Genomic DNA, 24742 nt, shown 5'->3' on the forward strand with positions numbered 1-24742 from the left:
GCCCCCTCGCAATACTGATTGTTGATTATTTGTTCATTTTCACAATGTTGTCCCCTAGCTGACTGTTTCAGGGACGGGGACCTGATTTTTATTCGGTTGCATGTAATGTGCTGTTTTTTCTCTAATGTTTCTTTTTACCCCAGTGACAACTTTGTAATGCTCCTTGATACTGAAACTACTACTCCATTAAGACTCCAGAAAGGTAAAAAGGTCGGAACCAGAAGGTACCAGTTTACGCAGCCCTAACATACACAACATTACCAAACAATGTTCCCTAGAATAAATTTGCTTTCCCATAATGTCAGGGGACTTAACACTGACACCAAACGTAAGATAGCGATGTCCCAATATGCCTCATTGCAGGCAAACTTATTATTTTTACAAGAAACACACCTTCTTAAAGCTAATATCCCAAGATACTGGGCACGACACTTCACAACCCACTACCATGCCACGGCATCTGCCAAGAAAAGGGGAGTCTCTATTTTAATTCATTCCTCTATTAATTTCACACATGTATCTACCATTGAGGACCCAGAAGGGAGATATCTTCTTGTCAGGGGTCAGATTTTAGACACCGAGATCACTCTATGCAATGTCTATGCACCCAACCCAATCAGCACTCATTCTTTTGACATATAGCACACCTATTAACACAATGGTCCCAAACTAAAATCATTTTAGCAGGGGGTTTTTATATCACTATGTCCCTGTTTAAACATACATCTAATAGCTTTTTGACTAACAAGCAACTCAGACAATCGACTAGTCAAATCTATTCAAGATCACTTATCACCTCACTCCCTAATAGATACATGGGATACATTATATGGAGTAACTACTGATACTACTTTCTATTCAGCTGCACACAACTCATATGCGAGATTAGACTATGTTTATATGTTAGTCAGATTCTTCAACCCTTAATACGAAAATCTGACATACATGCCTGTGTATGGTCGGATCATTCCATTGTTTCCCTACAGATAGACGGACTAAGATTCATCACGTAGCAAAACTTGGACGTTCGACCCTACATATCTTAAAAACCCTCAGGCACACGAAAAATCTCTACAAGCATTAACAGAATATTGGACTAACACTCACTCCACTTTAAATCCAATAAACATATGGGCAGCACATAAAGGTAGTGCTACGGGGATTGCTTATCAAAGAAAAAGCGGTCCAAAACAAAAAATACAGAAATCAACTAGAAGAGCTTTATAGGGAAATAAATTTACTAGAGAGACAACACAGACTATCGAAATTGACTTCCACCCTAAATATGCTCCAGACTAAAAAAAAAAAAAAAAAACCTACTAATGTCGATGCTCAACTCCCAAGCTACTAGGGCTAATCAAAAACTGAAATCTCTGTATTTCATTTACGCAAATAAGCCGGATAAATTTATGGCCTACAAAATCAGGGAAAGATGTAGAGCATCAGCCATCCCAGTTATTGAGACCACTCGGGGTACCTCCAATTCACATCCACAGGAAATAGTCGATACATTTGCAACCTATTATGGGGACTTATACGACGGACACAAAGTCATTCATAACACAACAGAAACTCTCACAACAGAATTTTTCGCACATTTCCCCCCTGCACACAATATCTAGGGAACACAGGGAAACACTTAATGCTAAGATATCTGCGGCGGAGGTGATGGGAGCGATCCGAGATCTTAAACCGGGGAAGGCGGCGGGACCTGACGGGCTTCCAGGGGAATACTATAAACTATTTGGATCCACGCTGCTCCCTCACCTTACCACATTATGCAACCATATTATGGAGGGCAACCCTGTTCCACCGGAACTCTTATATGCTAAAATTGTAGCGATACCTAAACCTGGCAGAAACCATAGACTTTGTAAAAATTATCGCCCGATACCCCTTATAAATCAAGATTTGAAGATCTTTACGAAGATTTTGGCAAATCGCCTTAAACTAATTATACCCCACCTGGTGCATCCTGATCAGGTGGGATTCATCAAAGATAGGGAGGCTCCGGATAATATCAGAAAGGTGACAGATCTCGTGCAATGGTTGGATAAGACAAAAACGCCTTCTCTGCTCCTGTCATCGGATGCGGAGAAGGCGTTTGATAGAATTGATTGGAAATATATGTTCACTACCCTTGGGAGGATGGGGTTTGATGGTACATTTATAACAGCCTTACAAGCGATATACTCTCTCCCATTCGCCCAGGTAGCCTCAGCTGGATACAAGTCCAAAAGTTTTCCAATCCTAAACGGCACGAGACAGGGTTGCCCTCTTTCACCACTATTATTCGACCTTTGTATAGAACCACTAGCAGCCAGAATCAGATCTCACCCAGATATCTCGGGGGTCTCTGTAGCAAATCCAGAATATAAGCGTTCGCTCTTTGCAGATGACATCCTATTAACCGTCACCAAGCCACTTATCTCACTCCCCAACCTCTATGGGATCTTAGACACATTTTCAATTATATCAGGATATAAGAAACAGATAAATGTGAGGCCCTACCTCCTATCGCTATTCCCTTACACTCTCAAAAATTATTAGAATCCAATTTCAATTTCAAATGGATGAAGCATACACTCAAATATCTAGGAATTTTCCTGCCACCACAGACTCATTTATTATATAAAATCAACTATATCCCCCTTTTTAAACAGATCAGACGAGACCTTAGGAAATGGAAAAGTTACAACTTTTCCTGGCTAGGGAGACTATTTTACCTAGAATTTTATATCTATTTCGATCACTCCCTATAAAGATCAACAGGCCTGATATAGAAAAGTTGCAAACTGAGCTTCTCTCCTTCATAAGAGGGAGCAAATCTGCTAGAGTATCAAAATTTATAATAAATAGACACAAAACACTAGGAGGGGTTGGAGGACCGGCATTGTTAGATTACTATAAGGCCGCTAGAATAGCACAGGATAAAATGCTTTTACAGAAGTCAACAGATGCATACTGACCCAGATTGGAGGCAGAGATGGGAGGCTGGGGTGAACCAGATTCAATCTTCTGGGACAGGAAAATTCAACAATCCACTTTATCCCACCCAACACCATACACTTCAGAGCTTACCTCACATACATGGTCGAAAGTGATATTGGGCAACGATCTAATGCCAAGATTCTCTCTTTCCACCACAATTCAATATATCTTTCCTGACGAGCTAAGACCACAGTTTAAGAAGTGGGAGAATAAGGGACTGTACCGAGTTGCAGACATATTAAATAACGGGAATTTGCTCTCCTTCAATCAATTGCAAGAGAAAGTAGCACCAATACAAATACATTGGTATCTTTACCTCCAACTCAGCTCCTCAGTCAGATCATTTCTCAAAGACACTCAGAAGGGAGCCCCTACTATTTTGGAACTACTTTGTAATAGCCCCCATCGCTCCAAACACACTATTTCCAGACTATACTTGACTATTCAATCTGGTCCACTTAAGACCAAATCCTCTGTTATGACAACCTGGGAAAGGGACTTGAATATGACTAAAGACCTAGTGGACTGGGAACACCTATTTCAGACCGCTGATAGAGGCCTTTTGAGTGCAGACTTAAAAGAAAACGTTATGAAAACACTTTTCCGATGGTACCTGACACCGGTTAAGACCGCACATATGTCCACACAAGGCAGCAAACTATGCTATCAAGGGTGCGGGGAGGTAGGCACATATCGCCATATGTGGTGGGAATGCGCTGGGGTCAATGCGATCTGGATGAGATTGGCTTCTTTCATGGGTTGCCTGATAGGGGAGGAGATCAATTTCACTATACAACAAGCTCTCTTACACAATCACAACACCTTATATAACAAACACTTAAATACCTTTTTCAATATTTTATGTACGGTCACCAGAACATGTATTGCTAAATATTGGAAGACAGGGGTTCCTACCTGGTCTGAAATAATTAATAAGATACAATACACATACAATATGTACGAATTGGCATCTGAGATCCTAGACAACAAGGACACATTTCATCAGATCTGGTTCTATTGGATAAATGTGGATGCTTCAGACCGGGATCTACCCAATAGGAGTACCATACCTTGATCAACATGCATTACACACTTAGATTCAAAAGCACTACCATGATAAGCTTATCCAGCTGTTGCTGGATATGTTGTCACCTTTATCCATGTTATATCCCCCCTCCCCTTTTTTTTCCCAATATAAATTTATGGTATAACTTACCTTCCTTGTCTTACATTGCTCAAGGGGATAAGTTCTCCCCCTTTCTCTTTTATGTCACTTAGAGGGAGGTCTAGGACACCATATATGTTATACATCATGATTGCGGAGAACTGAGATCTAATTTTTGAATATTTGAGTTATACAAGTTCGAAACTTTATTTGTTATGACAATGTGTTTTATTTTCAATTTGTTTGAAAACGTAATTTGCAAATTTTGATGTAAATGAACTTCATAAATCTTTGCAAACTTTAATAAAAAATATTTAAACATAAAGAGATATAATAAAAAAAAAAAAAAAAAAAGTCAGAACTAAAGTGTGCATGGGTCCATTTCAATTTAAAAAAAAAAAAAAATTTGCAATATACTTCCATTAGCAAAAATGTTGCTAGTAAAAGTTATTACGGTTTCAGTGACATACAAGTAAAGACTTCATTTGTGTCATACAAGCCACTGCTGACTGAGATGTAGTGTTTGTATGCTGGAGCGCTCTCAGCACATGCTTCTAATAAGTTTTTACGTTTTTTCAGAAGCATTTTGCTAATGGAAATAGATTTTGCGGAAATTATTCTATTTAAAATCCACATTTCAATTTAGACCTTTTTATCCCTTTAACTATTTAACCAATCAGGAGAAACATTGGGGTTCTCACTATCATGATTCATTTTAGATTTAACTCTACTAAATGAGCCAGGATATTCTAATAATGAGTATCATAGTATATTGAAAAACCAGATGTGTCTTACTGGCTACATTAAATATGATCTCTTACCTGAGCTGGGAAAAACCAGAAGAACATGTTGCTGTTGAAGGTCTTGTTCACAGTAAGGTATCCAGCATAGCTCTTCACATTCACCCCTGGGAGTTTGCCTACAAGGCTTAATTCTCTTGCTGAAAAAAAAAAAAAAGCGCATGTTGTTATTACTGTAGAGATGGTGCGTACCCAGGGCCGCCATCAGGGGGTAAAAGGGGTGATACCCGTCAAGGGCCCACTGGGCCAGGGGACCCCATAAGGCAAGAACAACTATTGGAAAAAAAAAATGTGTGTGTATAATATATATATATATATATATATATATATATATATATTATTTTTTTGTTAAATTTTAGCATTTGAGAGGATTTCCGAGTGTGCATTATGCACAGTGTGAGACAGACTTGGCACTTCAGTTTGTACAGTGTGTGCCTGGGTCAGACAGCAGATCCCTTTCATTTGCAGAGGAGGTAGGAATTACTTAGTAAAAGTTTATTTCTTTGTGCAATTTTGGATTGTAACTTCAGTGTGGTAGTTGAATGGTGGGGCTAGGGGTCCATAAAAACACCTTTTTTAAGCAATATGCAGCAGTGTATTTATGATTATTTGACAATATTTCTATATTTAACCTCTTAAGGACATATGACGGAATTTTTCCGTCATAAAACAATTGAGCAAACTGAAAGCTGTGTCCTTAAAGGGTTAAAACCATGCAGAAATGTTTCCTCCTCAATACACAAATGGTAGGTGCCCTTTTGGCAGATACACACATAATCTCACAACAAGTGAGTACACCCCTCACATTTTTGTAAATATTTGAATATATCTTTTCATGTGACAACACTGAAGAAATGATACTTTGATATAATGTAAAGTAGTGAGTGTACAGCCTGTATAACCGTGTAAATTTGCTGTCCCCTCCTGGGCTTGATCCTTTGATGTCAAATGTAACTGACTTCCCCCAGTTTTGCTTTTAAATATTACTGTGAATCTGCTGGCGAGTGCCAGGTTTTCTGTGTGTTGTGTTGATAATGTTTGTAATGCTTTTCTGCGGGACTGTCACCAAGGCTGCTTTGGGGTTAACTGCCTGGGTTGCTGGGAACTTTGCAGCTGTGTGTCAGTGTTCAGGGCTGTGGAGTTTGCTGTGGCTTAGGATGTGTACCCAGTCTAGCCTGTGAGTGCGGTCCATTTCTGTGTTTTGTATGTATATAAGCATATACATACAGTATCTCACAAAAGGGAGTACAACCCTCACATTTTTGTAAATATTTTATTATATCTTTTCATGTGACAACACTGAAGAAATGACACTTTGCTACAATGCAAAGTAGTGAGTGTACAGCCTGTATAACAGTGTACATTTGCTGTCTCCTCAAAATAACTCAACACACAGCCATTAATGTCTAAACCGTTGGTAACAAAAGTGAGTACACCCCTAAGTGGAAATGTCCAACTTGGGCCTAAAGTGTCAATATTTTGTGTGGCCACCATTATTTTCCAGCACTGCTTTAACCCTCTTGGGCATGGAGTTCACCAGAGCTTCACAGGTTATCACTGGAGTCCTCTTCCACTCTTCCATGACATCACGGAGCTGGTGGATGTTAGAGACCTTGCGCTCCCCCACCTTCCATTTGAGGATGCCCCACAGATGCTCAATATGGTTTAGGTCTGGAGACATGCTTGGCCAGTCCATCAGCTTTACCCTCAGCATCTTTAGCAAGGCAGTGGTAGTCTCGGAGGTGCGTTTGTGGTCTTTATCATGTTTGAATACTGCCCTGCGGCCCAGTCTCTAAAGGGAGGGGGATCATGCTCTGCTTCAGTATGTCACAGTACATGTTGGCATTCATGGTTCCCTCAATGAACTGTAGCTCCCCGGTGCCGGCAGCACTTATGCAGGCCCAGACCATGACACTCCCACCACCATGCTTGACAGTAGGCAAAAAAGGTGTAGAGTAAAGGGCGCTACAAAAGCTTCAACACTGATAGTTTAGATTCCCCACAAGTATATGGAAAATGTTATATCGATGGAATATATTTAATGTAAAAAATATATATATAAAAATAGAAAAGGGGTATCTATTTCCTCTATAGCAAATTGTTACTAATTTACCCAGTATATACACTGTATGACTATTGTTTGAACCTAATAGGCTTCTACTTTAAAATAATTATGATGAGGTTGTCTAATTCAGTGATATCACAGTGAAAACGGGGCTACATTAACCCTCTTAGAAAAACTTTTATCCCAACTCAGTGAATGGATATTTGTGCTCAAATGGGAAAAAGCAAAATAAAGAAAACATAATTTATGCTTACCTGATAAATTTATTTCTCTTGTGGTGTATCCAGTCCACGGATCATCCATTACTTATGGGATATTAACTCCTCCCCAACAGGAAGTGCAAGAGGATTCACCCAGCAGAGCTGCTATATAGCTCCTCCCCTAACTGCCATTACCAGTCATTCGACCGAAAACATGCAGAGAAAGGAAAACCATAGGGTGCAGTGGTGACTGTAGTTTAATGGAAAAATTACCTGCCTTAAAGTGACAGGGCGGGCCGTGGACTGGATACACCACAAGAGAAATAAATTTATCAGGTAAGCATAAATTATGTTTTCTCTTGTTAAGTGTATCCAGTCCACGGATCATCCATTACTTATGGGATACCAATACCAAAGCTAAAGTACACGGATGACGGGAGGGACAGGCAGGCTCTTTATACGGAAGGAACCACTGCCTGAAGAACCTTTCTCCCAAAAACAGCCTCCGAAGAAGCAAAAGTGTCAAATTTGGAAAAAGTATGAAGAGAAGACCAAGTTGCAGCCTTACAAATCTGTTCAACAGAAGCCTCATTCTTAAAGGCCCAAGTGGAAGCCACAGCTCTAGTAGAATGTGCTGTAATTCTTTCAGGAGGCTGCTGTCCAGCAGTCTCATAGGCTAACCGTATTATGCTACGAAGCTAAAAGGAGAGAGAGGTACCCGAAGCTTTTTGACCTCTCCTCTGACCAGAATAAACGACAAACAGGGAAGACGTTTGTCGAAAATCCTTAGTTGCCTGTAGATAAAATTTCAGGGCACGGACTACATCTAGATTGTGTAGCAGACGTTCCTTTTTCGAAGAAGGATTAGGACACAAAGATGGAACCACAATCTCTTGATTGATATTCCTGTTAGTGACCACCTTAGGTAGGAACCCAGGTTTAGTACGCAGAACTACCTTGTCTGAATGAAAAATCAGATAAGGAGAATCACAATGTAAGGCAGATAACTCAGAGACTCTTCGAGCCGAGGAAATCGACATTAAAAACAGAACTTTCCAAGATAACAACTTGATATCAATGGAATGAAGGGGTTCAAACGGAACCCCCTGTAAAACATTAAGAACTAAGTTCAAACTCCATGGTGGAGCAACAGTTTTAAACACAGGCTTGATCCTAGCTAAAGCCTGACAAAAAGCTTGAACGTCCGGAACTTCTGACAGACGTTTGTGTAAAAGAATGGACAGAGCTGAAATCTGTCCCTTTAAGGAACTAGCGGATAAACCCTTTTCTAAACCTTCTTGTAGAAAAGACAATATCCTCAGAATCCTAACCTTACTCCATGAGTAACTCTTGGATTCGCACCAATATAAGTATTTGCGCCATATCTTATGGTAAATCTTTCTGGTAACAGGCTTCCTAGCCTGTATTAAGGTATCAATAACTGACTCAGAAAAACCACGTTTTGATAAAATCAAGCGTTCAATTTCCAAGCAGTCAGCTTCAGAGAAATTAGATTTTGATGTTTGAAGGGACCCTGGATCAGAAGGTCCTGTTTCAGAGGTAGCGACCAAGGTGGACAGGATGACATGTCCACTAGATCTGCATACCAAGTCCTGCGTGGCCATGCAGGCGCTATTAGAATCACTGATGCTCTCTCCTGTTTGATTCTGGCAATCAATCGAGGAAGCATCAGGAAGGGTGGAAACACATAAGCCATCCCGAAGGTCCAAGGTGCTGTCAAAGCATCTATCAGAACCGCTCCCGGATCCCTGGATCTGGACCCGTAACGAGGAAGCTTGGCGTTCTGTCGAGACGCCATGAGATCTATCTCTGGTTTGCCCCAACGTCAAAGTATTTGGGCAAAGACCTCCGGATGAAGTTCCCACTCCCCTGGATGAAAAGTCTGACGACTTAAGAAATCCGCCTCCCAGTTCTCCACTCCCGGGATGTGGATTGCTGACAGGTGGCAAGAGTGAGACTCTGCCCAGCGAATTATCTTTGATACTTCCATCATTGCTAGGGAGCTTCTTGTCCCTCCCTGATGGTTGATGTAAGCTACAGTCGTGATGTTGTCCGACTGAAACCTGATGAACCCCCGAGTTGTTAACTGGGGCCAAGCCAGAAGGGCATTGAGAACTGCTCTCAATTCCAGAATGTTTATTGGTAGGAGACTCTCCTCCTGATTCCATTGTCCCTGAGCCTTCAGAGAATTCCAGACAGCGCCCCAACCTAGTAGGCTGGCGTCTGTTGTTACAATTGTCCAGTCCGGCCTGCTGAATGGCATCCCCCTGGACAGATGTGGCCGAGAAAGCCACCATAGAAGAGAATTTCTGGTCTCTTGATCCAGATTCAGAGTAGGGGACAAGTCTGAGTAATCCCCATTCCACTGACTTAGCATGCACAATTGCAGCGGTCTGAGATGTAGGCGTGCAAAGGGTACTATGTCCATTGCTGCTACCATTAAGCCGATCACCTCCATGCATTGAGCTACTGACGGGTGTTGAATGGAATGAAGGACACGGCATGCATTTTGAAGCTTTGTTAACCTGTCTTCTGTCAGGTAAATCTTCATTTCTACAGAATCTATAAGAGTCCCCAAGAAGGGAACTCTTGTGAGTGGAAAGAGAGAACTCTTCTTTTCGTTCACCTTCCATCCATGCGACCTTAGAAATGCCAGTACTAACTCTGTATGAGACTTGGCAGTTTGAAAGCTTGAAGCTTGTATCAGAATGTCGTCTAGGTACGGAGCTACCGCAATTCCTCACGGTCTTAGTACCGCCAGAAGAGCACCCAGAACCTTTGTGAAGATTCTCGGAGCCGTAGCCAATCCGAATGGAAGAGCTACAAACTGGTAATGCCTGTCTAGAAAGGCAAACCTTAGATACCGGTAATGATCTTTGTGAATCGGTATGTGAAGGTAAGCATCCTTTAAATCCACTGTGGTCATGTACTGACCCTTTTGGATCATGGGTAAAATTGTCCGAATAGTTTCCATTTTGAACGATGGAACTCTTAGGAATTTGTTTAGGATCTTTAAATCCAAGATTGGCCTGAAAGTTCCCTCTTTTTTGGGAACCACAAACAGATTTGAGTAAAACCCTTGTCCTTGTTCCGACCGCGGAACCGGATGGATCACTCCCATTAATAAAAGATCTTGTACGCAGCGTAGAAACGCCTCTTTCTTTATTTGGTTTGTTGACAACCTTGACAGATGAAATCTCCCTCTTGGGGGAGAGAATTTGAAGTCTAGAAGGTATCCCTGAGATATGATCTCTAACGCCCAGGGATCCTGGACATCTCTTGCCCAAGCCTGGGCGAAGAGAGAAAGTCTGCCCCCCACTAGATCCGTTCCCGGATCGGGGGCCCTCGATTCATGCTGTCTTAGGGGCAGCAGCAGGTTTCCTGGCCTGCTTGCCCTTGTTCCAGGACTGGTTAGGTCTCCAACCTTGTCTGTAGCGAGCAACAGCTCCTTCCTGTTTTGGTGCAGAGGAAGTTGATGCTGCTCCTGCTTTGAAATTATGAAAGGAACGAAAATTAGACTGTCTAGCCTTAGGTTTGGCTCTGTCTTGAGGCAGGGCATGGCCTTTACCTCCTGTAATGTCAGCGATAATTTCTTTCAACCCGGGCCCGAATAAGGTCTGCCCTTTGAAAGGTATATTAAGCAATTTAGATTTAGAAGTAACGTCAGCTGACCAGGATTTTAGCCACAGTGCTCTGCGTGCCTGAATGGCGAATCCGGAATTCTTAGCCGTAAGTTTAGTTAAATGTACTACGGCATCTGAATTAAATGAGTTAGCTAACTTAAGGGCTTTAAGCTTGTGTGTAATCTCATCTAATGGAGCTGATTCAAGTGTCTCTTCCAGAGACTCAAACCAAAATGCTGCTGCAGCCGTGACAGGCGCAATGCATGCAAGAGGTTGCAATATAAAACCTTGTTGAACAAACATTTTCTTAAGGTAACCCTCTAACTTTTTATCCATTGGATCTGAAAAGGCACAGCTATCCTCCACCGGGATAGTGGTACGCTTAGCTAAAGTAGAAACTGCTCCCTCCACCTTAGGGACCGTTTGCCATAAGTCCCGTGTGGTGGCGTCTATTGGAAACATCTTTCTAAATATCGGAGGGGGTGAGAACGGAACACCGGGTCTATCCCACTCCTTAGTAACAATTTCAGTAAGTCTCTTAGGTATAGGAAAAACGTCAGTACTCGCCGGTACCGCAAAATATTTATCCAACCTACACATTTTCTCTGGTATTGCAACTGTGTTACAATCATTCAGAGCCGCTAACACCTCCCCTAGTAATACACGGAGGTTTTCCAGCTTAAATTTAAAATTTGAAATATCTGAATCCAGTTTGTTTGGATCAGAACCGTCACCCGCAGAATGAAGCTCTCCGTCCTCATGTTCTGCAAATTGTGACGCAGTGTCTGACATGGCCCTAATATTATCAGCGCACTCTGTTCTCACCCCAGAGTGATCACGCTTACCTCTTAGTTCTGGTAATTTAGCCAAAACTTCAGTCATAACAGTAGCCATATCCTGTAATGTGATTTGTAATGGCCGCCCAGATGTACTCGGCGCTACAATATCACGCACCTCCCGAGCGGGAGAGGCAGGTACTGACACGTGAGGCGAGTTAGTCGGCATAACTCTCCCCTCGTTGTTTGGTGAAATATGTTCAATTTGTACAGATTGACTTTTATTTAAAGTAGCATCAATACAGTTAGTACATAAATTTCTATTGGGCTCCACTTTGGCTTTAGCACATATAGCACAGATATCTTCCTCTGAATCAGACATGTTTAACACACTAGCAAATAAACTAGCAACTTGGAAATACTTTTCAAGTAATTTACTATAATATGAAAACGTACTGTGCCTATAAGAAGCACAGAAAAAGTTATGACAGTTGAAAATTAATAAACTGAAAAGTTATAGCATCAAATCTTTGTAAAAAACACAATTTTAGCAAAGGATTGCTCCCATTAGCAAAGGATAACTAACCCTGATAGCAGAAAAAAAAAATTAAAAAAAATACAGAAATAAACGTTTTGGTTTTTTTTATCACAGTCAACTACAATCTCACAGCTCTGCTGTGAGTGATTACCTCCCTCAAAACAAGTTTTGAAGACCCCTGAGTTCTGTAGAGATGAACCGGATCATGCAGGGAAGACAATAAACTTCTGTCCTCCCCCTCACACATAACAGTGAGAGAGATCAGTAAACTGTCATAAATTAAATAAAACGACTGCCAAGTGGAAAAAAATAGTGCCCAAAACATTTTTTCACCCAGTACCTCAGAAAATTAAACGATTTTACATGCCAGCAAAAAACGTTTAACATTAATAAATTGAGTGTTATTAAAAAGCCTGTTGCTAGTCCCTGCAAATTAGGCTAAAGTTTTATGCATACAGTATAATTCCAGTGAAGTGCCATTCCCCAGAATACTGAAGTGTAAAATATACATACATGACAGCCTGATACCAGTTGCTGCTACTGCATTTAAGGCTGAGTTTACATTATATCGGTATGGCAGAATTTTCTCATCAATTCCATTGTCAGAAAATAATAAGCTGCTACATACCTCTTTGCAGATTAATCTGCCCGCTGTCCCCTGATCTGAAGTTTACCTCTCCTCAGATGGCCGAGAAACAGCAATATGATCTTAACTACTCCGGCTAAAATCATAGAAAAACTCAGGTAGATTCTTCTTCAAATTCTACCAGAGAAGGAATAACACACTCCGGTGCTATTATAAAATAACAAACTTTTGATTGAAGGTATGAAACTAAGTATAATCACCACAGTCCTCTCACACATCCTATCTATTCGTTGGGTGCAAGAGAATGACTGGTAATGGCAGTTAGGGGAGGAGCTATATAGCAGCTCTGCTGGGTGAATCCTCTTGCACTTCCTGTTGGGGAGGAGTTAATATCCCATAAGTAATGGATGATCCGTGGACTGGATACACTTAACAAGAGAAATATAAAACAAAACTGTGTTACAAAAGTTTAATAATTACAGGTATGGTATCTAACATATAAACTAAATCAGCATATGCTCCAAAGAGGGACGTCTCCCTTTATAAAAATAGTAATAGCCACCTTGCGATATCCTAAAAAAGTCCTTGACTTCCTGGTGTTTATATGCGCTTTTTAAAATCAAAAGTTTAAAAGCTTAAAAATATATGTTTGGCTGGCAGTCTTTTATGAGTATTGCAACTTTTTAACAAGTACTTGTTTTTAAATGCCGATTAAAAGCTGGGATGAACCAGGCACCTCAGCCAACTGCTTCGACACGTTTCGCCCCTATGGGCTTTATCAATGACATCCTTGATAAAGCCCATACTACGGGTGAAACGCGTCAAAGCAGTTGGCTGAGGTGCTTGGTTCATCCCAGCTTTTAAAAACAAGTACTTGTTAAAGCAGAAGTTAATCTGAGTGTGTTCGAGAGGACGGCAAAGACCGACAAAGGAAAAAATCGTGGAGCCACATTTGGGTCACCTGACAAACACAGAACTGTTGGATCTGACTGTGTACTCACTCGCTGTAAGGATATCATATGCCGGGACCGGAGGGTAATACAAGCCGCAAGAGAGAAAAAAAAAAACCTAAGGAGACGGTATTAATCCAGGTGGCGAGTCTGGTCACCGTTTGACCCCAAAGCCAACTGTCAGTCGTCATCACTATGGTGATTACTCACTGAAGAAAACACTGATACATCTTGTTACAAATATTCATCAAGAGACTGCAAGCTTATGCTAAGTTACAAATATATGCTATGCTACAATATGGCAAATATATACGCTGCAACAAGTTGCAATACTCAAAAGACTGCCATTCAAACATATACAGTGGGGCAAAAAAGTATTTAGTCAGCCACCAGTTGTGCAAGTTCTCCCACTTAAGAAGATGAGAGGCCTGTCATTTTCATCATATGTATACCTCAACTATGAGAGACAAAATGTGGAAACAAATCCAGACAGACAATCACATTGTCTGATTTGGAAATAATTTATTTGCATATTATGGTGGAATATAAGTATTTGGTCAATATCAAAAGTACATCTCAATACTTAGTTATATATCCTTTGTTGGCAATTACAGAGGTCAAACGTTTTCTGTAAGTATTCACAAGGTTGTCACCCACTGTTGCTGGTATGTTGGCCCATTCCTGCATGCAGATCTCCTCTAGAGCAGTGATGTTTTGGGGCTGTCGCTGAGCAACACAGACTTTCAACTCCCTCCAAAGGTTTTCTATGGGGTTGAGATCTGGAGACTGGCTAGACCACTCCAGGACCTTGAAATGCTTCTTACGAAGCCACTCCGTTGCCCGGGCGGTGTGTTTGGGATCATTGTCATGCTGAAAGACCCAGCCACGTTTCATCTTCAATGCCCTTGCTGATGGAAGGTGGTTTGCACTCAAAATCTCACGATACATTCTTTCATGTACACGGATCAGTCATCCTGTTCCCTTTGCAGAGAAACAGCCCCAAAGCATTATGTTGCCACCCCCATGCTTCACAGTAGGTATGGTGTTCTTTGGTTGCAACTCAGCATTCTCTCTCCTCCAAACACAACGATTTGGGTTTCTACCAAACAGTTCTACTTTGGTTTCATCTGACCATATGACATTCTCCCATCTGGATCATCCAAATGCTCTCTAGCATACTTCAGACGGGCCCGGACATGTACTGGCTTAAGCAGGGGGACACGTCTGGCACTGCAGGATCTGAGTCCCTGGCAGCGTAGTGTGTTACTGATGGTAGCCTTTGTTACGTTGGTCCCAGATCTCTGCAGGTCATTCACTAGGTCCCCCCGTGTGGTTCTGGGATGTTTGCTCAACGTTCTTGTGATCATTTTGACCCCACGGGGTGAGATCTTGTGTGGAGCCCCAGATCGAGGGAGATTATCAGTGGTCTTGTATGTCTTCCATTTTCTAATCATTGCTCCCACAGTTGATTTCTTCACACCAAGCTGCTTGCCTATTGCAGATTCAGTCTTCCCAGCCTGGTGCAGGTCTACAATTTTGTTTCTGGTGTCCTTCGACAGCTCTTTGGTCTTCACCATAGTGGAGTTTGGAGTGTGACTGTTTTAGGTTGTGGACAGGTGTCTTTTATACTGATAACAAGTTCAAACAGGTGGCATTAATACAGGTAATGAGTGGAGGACAGAGGAGCCTCTTAAAGAAGAAGATACAGGTCTGTGAGAGCCAGAAATCTTGCTTGATTGTAGGTGACCAAATACTTATTTTCCACCATAATATGCAAATAATTTCTTTCCAAATCAGACAATGTGATTGGCTGGATTCGATTCCACATTTTGTCTCTCATAGTTGAGGTATACCTTTGATGAAAATTACAGGCCTCTCATCTTCTTAAGTGGGAGAACTTGCACAATTGGTGGTTGACTAAATACTTTTTTGCCCCACTGTATTTTAAGCTTTTAAAGGGATAGTAAACCCAAAAAATATTTTTAACTCATTAAAAACTTCTTAAAATAATAAATACATTTGTAATTGGTACTTTTCGAATTGAAATTACAAAAAAAACTTTACAAACTTGGTACTGCGCCAAACCCATTTTTTAAACATTATATGGGTCCTGTTACGATGTTCTACCTAGGTAGAAAGATCATGGCGGCCCGCATGCGCAATGAAACTATTTTATTAGCAACGCATGCGCAGACTCGCCCCCCAGGCTACTGAGAGTTCTTTCAAGCAGGCACCGCACCTGACAGATTTTGTTCACAGATTTCATCTCCTGCATCAAGAGAGTCAGAGTGCAAATCTTTACATAAGCATCACTTGGAGGGGCGGCTTCACACTTGCAAATGAGAAGAGACCATTAGGAGAGCAGTGTGTATACTAGAATTCTTCCCTGCCTGTAATGAAGTCCATCTTTGTTTTAAATGTTGAATACGGCAGTGAGTTTGAGAGCTATGTTTATTTAACTGTCGGGCTCATCTCCCCCCTCCCTCTGGCTGTGTTTGCTTTCATGTGGAAACTGAGCCCTCATCGTCATTAAATCAAGCAAACACAGCCAGAGGGAGGGGGGAGATGAGCCCGACAGTTAAATAAACATAGCTCTCAAACTCACTGCCGTATTAAACGTTTAAAACACAGATGGACTTCATCACAGGAAGGGAAGAATTCTAGTATGCACGCTGCTCTCCTTAGTGTAGGACAGAAGCAGTTTGTAAAGTGTTGCACAGCTCTCATCCTGAAGCGTGGGTAATAGAGTTCCTGTTTATATTGTTCAGTATCTGTCTCCACTCAGTTGCTTTTGTGAAGCTGCCCCTTCAACCAATAGGATGAATAAGATGTGAACAGCTGTGATTTAACGTCAGTTCTGCCCATGCGATGCTGACTGAATGTAATATTTAAATTAAGGGGCCCAGCAGCTTTGCCATTGGATGGGGGGCGGATGATGGATTATATGAGCCATGCCTCATTTTATGGGCGGTCATTACCGGACATTTCATGACAATTGAACCTTTAAAAATTTAAGGTATGTAAAAAGCTTAATTTAATAAAAAAAATATTTTAAATTATTGCATTTATAAAAATATATTTTAATTAGGTTCACATGGGAATCAATTTCTAACCCTTTAAACTTTGATTTCAAAAAGCGCTTATAAACACCAGGAAGTCAAGGACTTTTAGGATATCGCAAGGTGGCTATTACTATTTTTATAAAGGGAGACAAACTAAATCAGCATATGCTCCAAATAGGGATATGTTAGATACCTGTAATTAGTAAACTTTTGTAACACAGCTTTGTTTTTGGCATTTTGTTTTATATCTCGTTATTTTGTTTCTTCTGTTAAGTGTGATCAGTCCACGGGTCATCATTACTTCTGGGATATTACTCCTCCCCAACAGGAAGTGCAAGAGGATTCACCCAGCAGAGCTGCATATAGCTCCTCCCCTCTACGTCACTCCCAGTCATTCTCTTGCACCCAACGACTAGATAGGATGTGTGAGAGGACTATGGTGATTTTATTTAGTTTTATTTCTTCAATCAAAAGTTTGTTATTTTTAATAGCACCGGAGTGTGTTATTCCTTCTCTGGTAGAATTTGAAGAAGAATCTACCAGAGTTTTTTCTATGATTTTAGCCGGAGTAGTTAAGATCATATTGCTGTTTCTCGGCCATCTGAGGAGAGGTAAACTTCAGATCAGGGGACAGCGGGCAGATTAATCTGCAAAGAGGTATATAGCAGCTTTTATTTTCTGACAATGGAATTGATGAGAAAATCCTGCCATACCAATATAATATCATGTATGTATATTTTACATTTGAGTATTCTGGGGAATGGTACTTCACTGGAATTACACTGTGTATATAAGACTTTAGCCTATTTGCAAGCAACAGGCTTTTTAATAACTCTTAATTTATGTTAAACGTTTTTGCTGGAATGTAAAATCGTTTTCATTTTCTGAGGTACTGGGTGAATAAAATGTTTGGGCACTATTTTTCCACTTGGCAGTTGCTTGATCTAATTCTGACAGTTTACTGATCTCTCTCACTGTTGTGTGGGAGGGGGAGGGGCCTTTTTTTGGCGCTTTTGCTACGCATCAAAAATTTCAGTCAGAAGCTCATTGTTTTTTCCTGCATGTTCCGGTTCATCTTACAGAACTCAGGGGTCTTCAAAGCTTGTTTGAGGGAAGTAATCTTCACAACAGAGCTGTGAGATTGTAGTTGACTGTGATAAAAAAACGTTTATTCTTTAACTTTTTTATGCCATCAGGGTTAGTTATTCTTTGCTAATGGGAACAAGCATTTGCTAAAATTGTGTTTTGTTTTTACAAAGTTTGATGCTGTAACCTTTTCAGTTTATTGATTTCAACTGTCATATCTTTCTGTGCTTCTTAGGCACAGTACGTTTTTCATTGTATTTTACTTGAATAATATTTCCAAGTTGCAAGTTTAGTTGCTAGTGTGTTAAACATGTCTGATTCAGAGGATGAGACCTGTACTATTTGTGCTAACGCCAAAGTGGAGCCCAATAGAAATTTATGTACTAACTGTATTGATGCTACTTTAAATAAAAGTAAATCTGTACAAATTGAACAAATTTCACCAAACAACGAGGGGAGAGTTATGCCGACTAACTCGCCTCACGTGACAGTACCTGCATCTCCCGCTCGGGAGGTGCGCGATATTGTGGCGCCCAGTACATCTGGGCGGCCATTACAAATAACATTACAAGATATGGCTACTGTTATGACTGAGGTTTTGGCTAAATTACCAGAGCTAAGAGGCAAGCGTGATCACTCTGGGGTGAGAACAGAGTGCGCTGATAATGCTAGGGCCATGTCAGATACTGCGTCACAACTTGCAGAACATGAGGACGGAGAGCTTCATTCTGCGGCTGACGGTTCTGATCCAAACAGATTGGATTCAGATATTTCAAATTTTAAATTTAAGCTGGAAAACCTCCGTGTATTACTAGGGGAGGTGTTAGCGGCTCTGAATGATTGTAACACAGTTGCAATACCAGAGAAAATGTGTAGGTTGGATAAATATTTTGCTGTACCAACAAGTACTGACGTTTTTCCTATACCTAAGAGACTAACTGAAATTATTACTAAGGAGTGGGATAGACCCGGTGTGCCGTTCTCACCCCCTCCGATATTTAGAAAGATGTTTCCAATAGACACCACCACACGGGACTTATGGCAAACGGTCCCTAAGGTGGAGGGAGCAGTTTCTACTTTAGCTAAGCGTACCACTATCCCGGTGGAGGATAGCTGTGCCTTTTCAGATCCAATGGATAAAAAGTTAGAGGGTTACCTTAAGAAAATGTTTGTTCAACAAGGTTTTATATTGCAACCCCTTGCATGCATTGCGCCGGTCACGGCTGCAGCGGCATTCTGGATTGAGTCTCTGGAAGACAACCTTAGTTCAGCTACTCTGGACGACATTACGGACAGGCTTAGAATCCTTAAGCTAGCTAATTCATTCATTTCGGAAGCCGTAGTACATTTAACTAAACTTACGGCTAAGAATTCCGGATTCGCCATTCAGGCGCGCAGAGCACTGTGGCTAAAATCCTGGTCAGCTGATGTAACTTCTAAGTCCAAATTACTTAATATACCTTTCAAAGGGCAGACCTTATTTGGGCCCGGTTTGAAAGAAATTATCGCTGACATTACAGGAGGTAAGGGCCACGCCCTGCCTCAAGACAGAGCCAAACCTAAGGCTAGACAGTCTAATTTTCGTTCCTTTCGGAATTTCAAAGCAGGAGCAGCATCAACTTCCACTGCTCCAAAACAAGAAGGATCTGTTGCTCGCTACAGACAAAGCTGGAGACCTAACCAGTCTTGGAACAAGGGCAAGCAGGCCAGGAAACCTGCTGCTGCCCCTAAAACAGCATGAATTGAGGGCCCCCGATCCGGGATCTGATCTAGTGGGGGGCAGACTTTCTCTCTTCGCCCAGGCTTGGGCAAGAGACGTCCAGGACCCCTGGGTGCTAGAGATAATATCTCAGGGATACCTTCTGGACTTCAAATACTCTCCTCCAAGAGAGAGATTTCATCTGTCAAGGTTGTCAACAAACCAAACAAAGAAAGAGGCGTTTCTACGCTGCGTACAAGAACTTTTGTTAATGGGAGTAATCCATCCAGTTCCACGGTCGGAACAGGGACAAGGGTTTTACTCAAATCTGTTTGTGGTTCCCAAAAAAGAGGGAACTTTCAGACCAATCCTGGATTTAAAGATCCTAAACAAATTCCTAAGAGTTCCATCGTTCAAAATGGAGACTATTCGGACAATTTTACCCATGATCCAAAAGGGTCAGTACATGACCACAGTGGATTTAAAGGATGCTTACCTTCACATACCGATTCACAAAGATCATTACCGGTATCTAAGGTTTGCCTTCCTAGACAGGCATTACCAGTTTGTAGCTCTTCCATTCGGATTGGCTACAGCTCCAAGAATCTTCACAAAGGTTCTGGGTGCTCTTCTGGCGGTACTAAGACCGCGGGGAATCTCGGTAGCTCCGTACCTAGACGACATTCTGATACAAGCTTCAAGCTTTCAAACTGCCAAGTCTCATACAGAGTTAGTACTGGCTTTTCTAAGGTCACATGGATGGAAGGTGAACGAAAAGAAAAGTTCACTCGTTCCACTCACAAGAGTTCCCTTCCTGGGGACTCTTATAGATTCTGTAGAAATGAAGATTTACCTGACAGAGGACAGGTTAACAAGACTTCAAAGTGCTTGCCGCACCCTTCATTCCATTCAACACCCGTCAGTGGCTCAATGCATGGAGGTAATCGGCTTAATGGTAGCGGCAATGGACATAGTTCCCTTTGCTCGCTTACACCTCAGACCACTGCAACTGTGCATGCTAAGTCAGTGGAATGGGGATTACTCAGATTTGTCCCCTTCTCTGAATCTGGATCAAGAGACCAGAAATTCTCTTCTATGGTGGCTTTCTCGACCACATCTGTCCAGGGGGATGCCATTCAGCAGACCAGACTGGACAATTGTAACAACAGACGCCAGCCTTCTAGGTTGGGGTGCCGTCTGGAATTCTCTGAAAGCTCAGGGACAATGGAGTCAGGAGGAGAGTCTCCTGCCAATAAACATTCTGGAATTGAGAGCAGTTCTCAATGCCCTCCTGGCTTGGCCCCAGTTGACAACTCGGGGGTTCATCAGGTTTCAGTCGGACAACATCACGACGGTAGCTTACATCAACCATCAGGGAGGGACAAGAAGCTCCCTAGCAATGATGGAAGTATCAAAGATAATTCGCTGGGCAGAGTCTCACTCTTGCCACCTGTCAGCAATCCACATTCCGGGAGTGGAGAACTGGGAGGCGGATTTCTTAAGTCGTCAGACTTTTCATCCGGGGGAGTGGGAGCTTCATCCGGAGGTCTTTGCCCAAATACTTCGACGTTGGGGCAAACCAGAGATAGATCTCATGGCGTCTCGACAGAACGCCAAGCTTCCTCGTTACGGGTCCAGATCCAGGGATCCAGGAGCAGTCCTGATAGATGCCCTGACAGCACCTTGGGACTTCAGGATGGCTTACGTGTTCCCACCCTTCCCGATGCTTCCTCGATTGATTGCCAGAATCAAACAGGAGAGAGCATCAGTGATTCTAATAGCACCTGCATGGCCACGCAGGACTTGGTATGCAGACCTGGTGGACATGTCATCCTGTCCACCTTGGTCTCTACCTCTGAAACAGGATCTCCTGATACAGGGTCCTTTCAAACATCAAAATCTAACTTCTCTGAAGCTGACTGCTTGGAAATTGAACGCTTGATTTTATCAAGACGTGGGTTTTCTGAGTCAGTTATTGATACCTTAATACAGGCTAGGAAGCCTGTTACCAGAAGGATTTACCATAAGATATGGCGTAAATACCTATATTGGTGTGAATCCAAAGGTTACTCTTGGAGTAAGGTTAGGATTCCTAGGATATTTTCTTTTCTACAAGAAGGTTTAGAAAAGGGTTTATCTGCTAGTTCATTAAAGGGACAGATCTCAGCTCTGTCCATTCTGTTACACAAACGTCTGTCAGAAGTTCCAGACGTTCAGGCTTTTTGTCAGGCTTTGGCCAGGATTAAGCCTGTGTTTAAAACTGTTGCTCCGCCATGGAGCTTAAACCTTGTTCTTAACGTTTTACAGGGCGTTCCGTTTGAACCCCTTCATTCCATTGATATAAAGTTGTTATCTTGGAAAGTTCTATTTTTAATGGCTATTTCCTCGGCTCGAAGAGTCTCTGAATTATCAGCCTTACATTGTGATTCTCCTTATTTGATTTTTCATTCGGATAAGGTAGTTCTGCGTACTAAACCTGGGTTCTTACCTAAGGTAGTCACTAACAGGAATATCAATCAAGAGATTGTTGTTCCTTCTTTGTGTCCAAATCCTTCTTCGAAGAAGGAACGTCTACTGCACAATCTGGACGTAGTTCGTGCCCTAAAATTTTACTTACAGGCAACTAAGGAATTTCGACAAACGTCTTCTCTGTTTGTCGTTTACTCTGGTCAGAGGAGAGGTCAAAAGGCTTCTGCTACCTCTCTTTCCTTTTGGCTTCGTAGCATAATACGTTTAGCTTATGAGACTGCTGGACAGCAGCCTCCTGAAAGAATTACAGTTCATTCTACTAGAGCTGTGGCTTCCACTTGGGCCTTCAAGAATGAGGCCTCTGTTGAACAGATTTGCAAGGCTGCAACTTGGTCTTCGCTTCATACTTTTTCCAAATTTTACAAATTTGACACTTTTGCTTCCTCAGAGGCTATTTTTGGGAGAAAGGTTCTTCAGGCAGTGGTTCCTTCTGTATAAAGAGCCTGCCTATCCCTCCCGTCATCCGTGTACTTTTGCTTTGGTATTGGTATCCCAGAAGTAATGATGACCCGTGGACTGATCACACTTAACAGAAGAAAACATAATTTATGCTTACCTGATAAATTCCTTTCTTCTGTAGTGTGATCAGTCCACGGCCCGCCCTGATTTTTTTTTAAGGCAGGTAAATATTTTTTAAATTATACTCCAGTCACCACTACACCCTTGGCTTCTCCTTTCTCGTTGGTCCTTGGTCGAATGACTGGGAGTGACGTAGAGGGGAGGAGCTATATGCAGCTCTGCTGGGTGAATCCTCTTGCACTTCCTGTTGGGGAGGAGTAATATCCCAGAAGTAATGATGACCCGTGGACTGATCACACTACAGAAGAAAGGAATTTATCAGGTAAGCATAAATTATGTTTTTTTCACATTTGAGCACAAGTATCCATTCACTGAGTTGGGATAATCGTTATTCTAAGGGTTAATGTAGACCCGTTTTCAGTGTGATAGCACTGAATTAGACAACCTAATCATAATTATTTTAAAAGTAGAAGCCTATTAGGTTCAAACAATAGTCATAAAGTGTATATACTGGGTAAATTAGTAACACTTTTCTATATAAGAAATAGATACCCCTTTCTATTTTTATATATATATTTTTTACTGTAAATAGATATTTCAATTTTTCCATATACTTGTGGTGAATCTAAACTATCAGTGTTTAGCTGTTTAGCGCCCTCTACTCTACACCTTTTTGACGTATCTTTCTGGGAACCTCCTCCAAAAGATTCCTATACTAGAGGTTGACACTACCCTAGTGCATCGTCAACTTTTTGTCATGACAGTAGGCAGTACTCCTCACCTGGTTGCCACGACACACGCTTGACACCATCTGAACCAAATAAGTTTATCTTGGTCTCATCGGACCACAGGACATGGTTCCAGTAATCCATGTCCTTAGTCTGCTTGTCTTCAGCAAACTGTTTGCGGGCTTTCTTGTGCATCATCTTGAAGAGGCTTCCTTCTGGGACGACAGCCATGCGGACCAATTTGATGCAGTGTGCGGCGTATGGTCTGTGCACTGACAGGCTGACCCTCCACCCCTTCAACCTCTGCAGCAATGCTGGCAGCACTTATATGTCTATTTCCCAAAGACAACCTCTGGATAGGACGCTGAGCATGTGCACTCAACTTCTTTGGTCGAACATGGCGAGGCCTGTTCTGAGTGGAACCTGTCCTGTGAAACCGCGATATGGTTTTGCCCACCGTGCTGCATCTCAGTTTCAGAATCTTGGCAATCTTGTAGCCTAGGCCATCTTTTTGTAGAGCAACAATTCTTTTTTTCAGATCCTCAAAGGAGTTCTTTGAAATGAGGTGCCAATTTGAACTTCCAGTGACCAGTATGAGAGAGTGTGAGTGATATCAAATTTAACACACCTGCTCCCCATTCACAACTGAGACCTTGTAACACTAACGAGTCACATGACACCGGGGAGGGAAAATGGCTAATTGGGGCCAATTTGGACATTTCCACTTAGAGGTGTACTCACTTTTGTTGCCAACGGTTTAGACATTAATGGCTGTGTGTCGAGTTATTTTGAGGGGACAGCAAATTTACACTTTCACATGAAAGGATATAATAAAATATTTACAAAAATGTGAGGGGTGTACTCACTTTTCTGAGTGTGTGTGTGTGTGTGTGTGTGTGTGTCTTTGTGCATATCTCTGTGAGGGTGTGTGTGGATGTCTTTGTGCATGCCTCTGTGAGAATGTGTGTGTGGATGTCTTTGTGCGTGTGTATGTTTTCTAAGGCTGTCTCTGTGGGTGTTTCCTTGGGTGTATGTGCAAGTATGTGTGAGTTTGTGTGTCCATTGTCTATTCCTTTTTAGGACATTTTGACCTTACTACTGATTATTCACATCTTTCTACAGACTTTGAGACCCTTCCCGAAGTCATCAATCCACCACTTAATCTTTAAACTATTGTTTAGGCAGTTCAGAGCCCTTACTTTCAGCCACTGCATTTTATTATCATATAGGTTGGCCTCTTCCTTGAGAAAAAGATAATCAGAACTCCATATTTTCTCTTGTAAATCTCCTTTGACAAAACTAATCTACCTCATTACTTGTCAGGTCAATGTGTAAAAGTGCTGAGTGTCTGTGCAGGTGTCTGTGTGCGTTTCTTTGCGTGTCTGCTAGAGAGTGTCTATATGT

At 41.8% G+C, this 24742-nt stretch overlaps 1 protein-coding gene across 1 annotated transcript in view; it reads right to left on the reverse strand.

The window, feature by feature from the left end:
- CPVL (carboxypeptidase vitellogenic like) overlaps positions 1–24742 on the reverse strand; it is a 1090549-nt gene that overhangs the window by 998040 nt on the left and 67767 nt on the right. Inside the window, exon 3 of the mRNA XM_053714190.1 lies at positions 4978–5096. Within this exon, the coding sequence (XP_053570165.1) occupies positions 4978–5096 (119 nt within the window). The remainder of the gene's footprint in view (positions 1–4977; positions 5097–24742) is intronic.

Source organism: Bombina bombina, chromosome 5 (genome assembly GCF_027579735.1).
Source record: "Bombina bombina isolate aBomBom1 chromosome 5, aBomBom1.pri, whole genome shotgun sequence".
Lineage (NCBI taxonomy): Eukaryota > Metazoa > Chordata > Amphibia > Anura > Bombinatoridae > Bombina > Bombina bombina.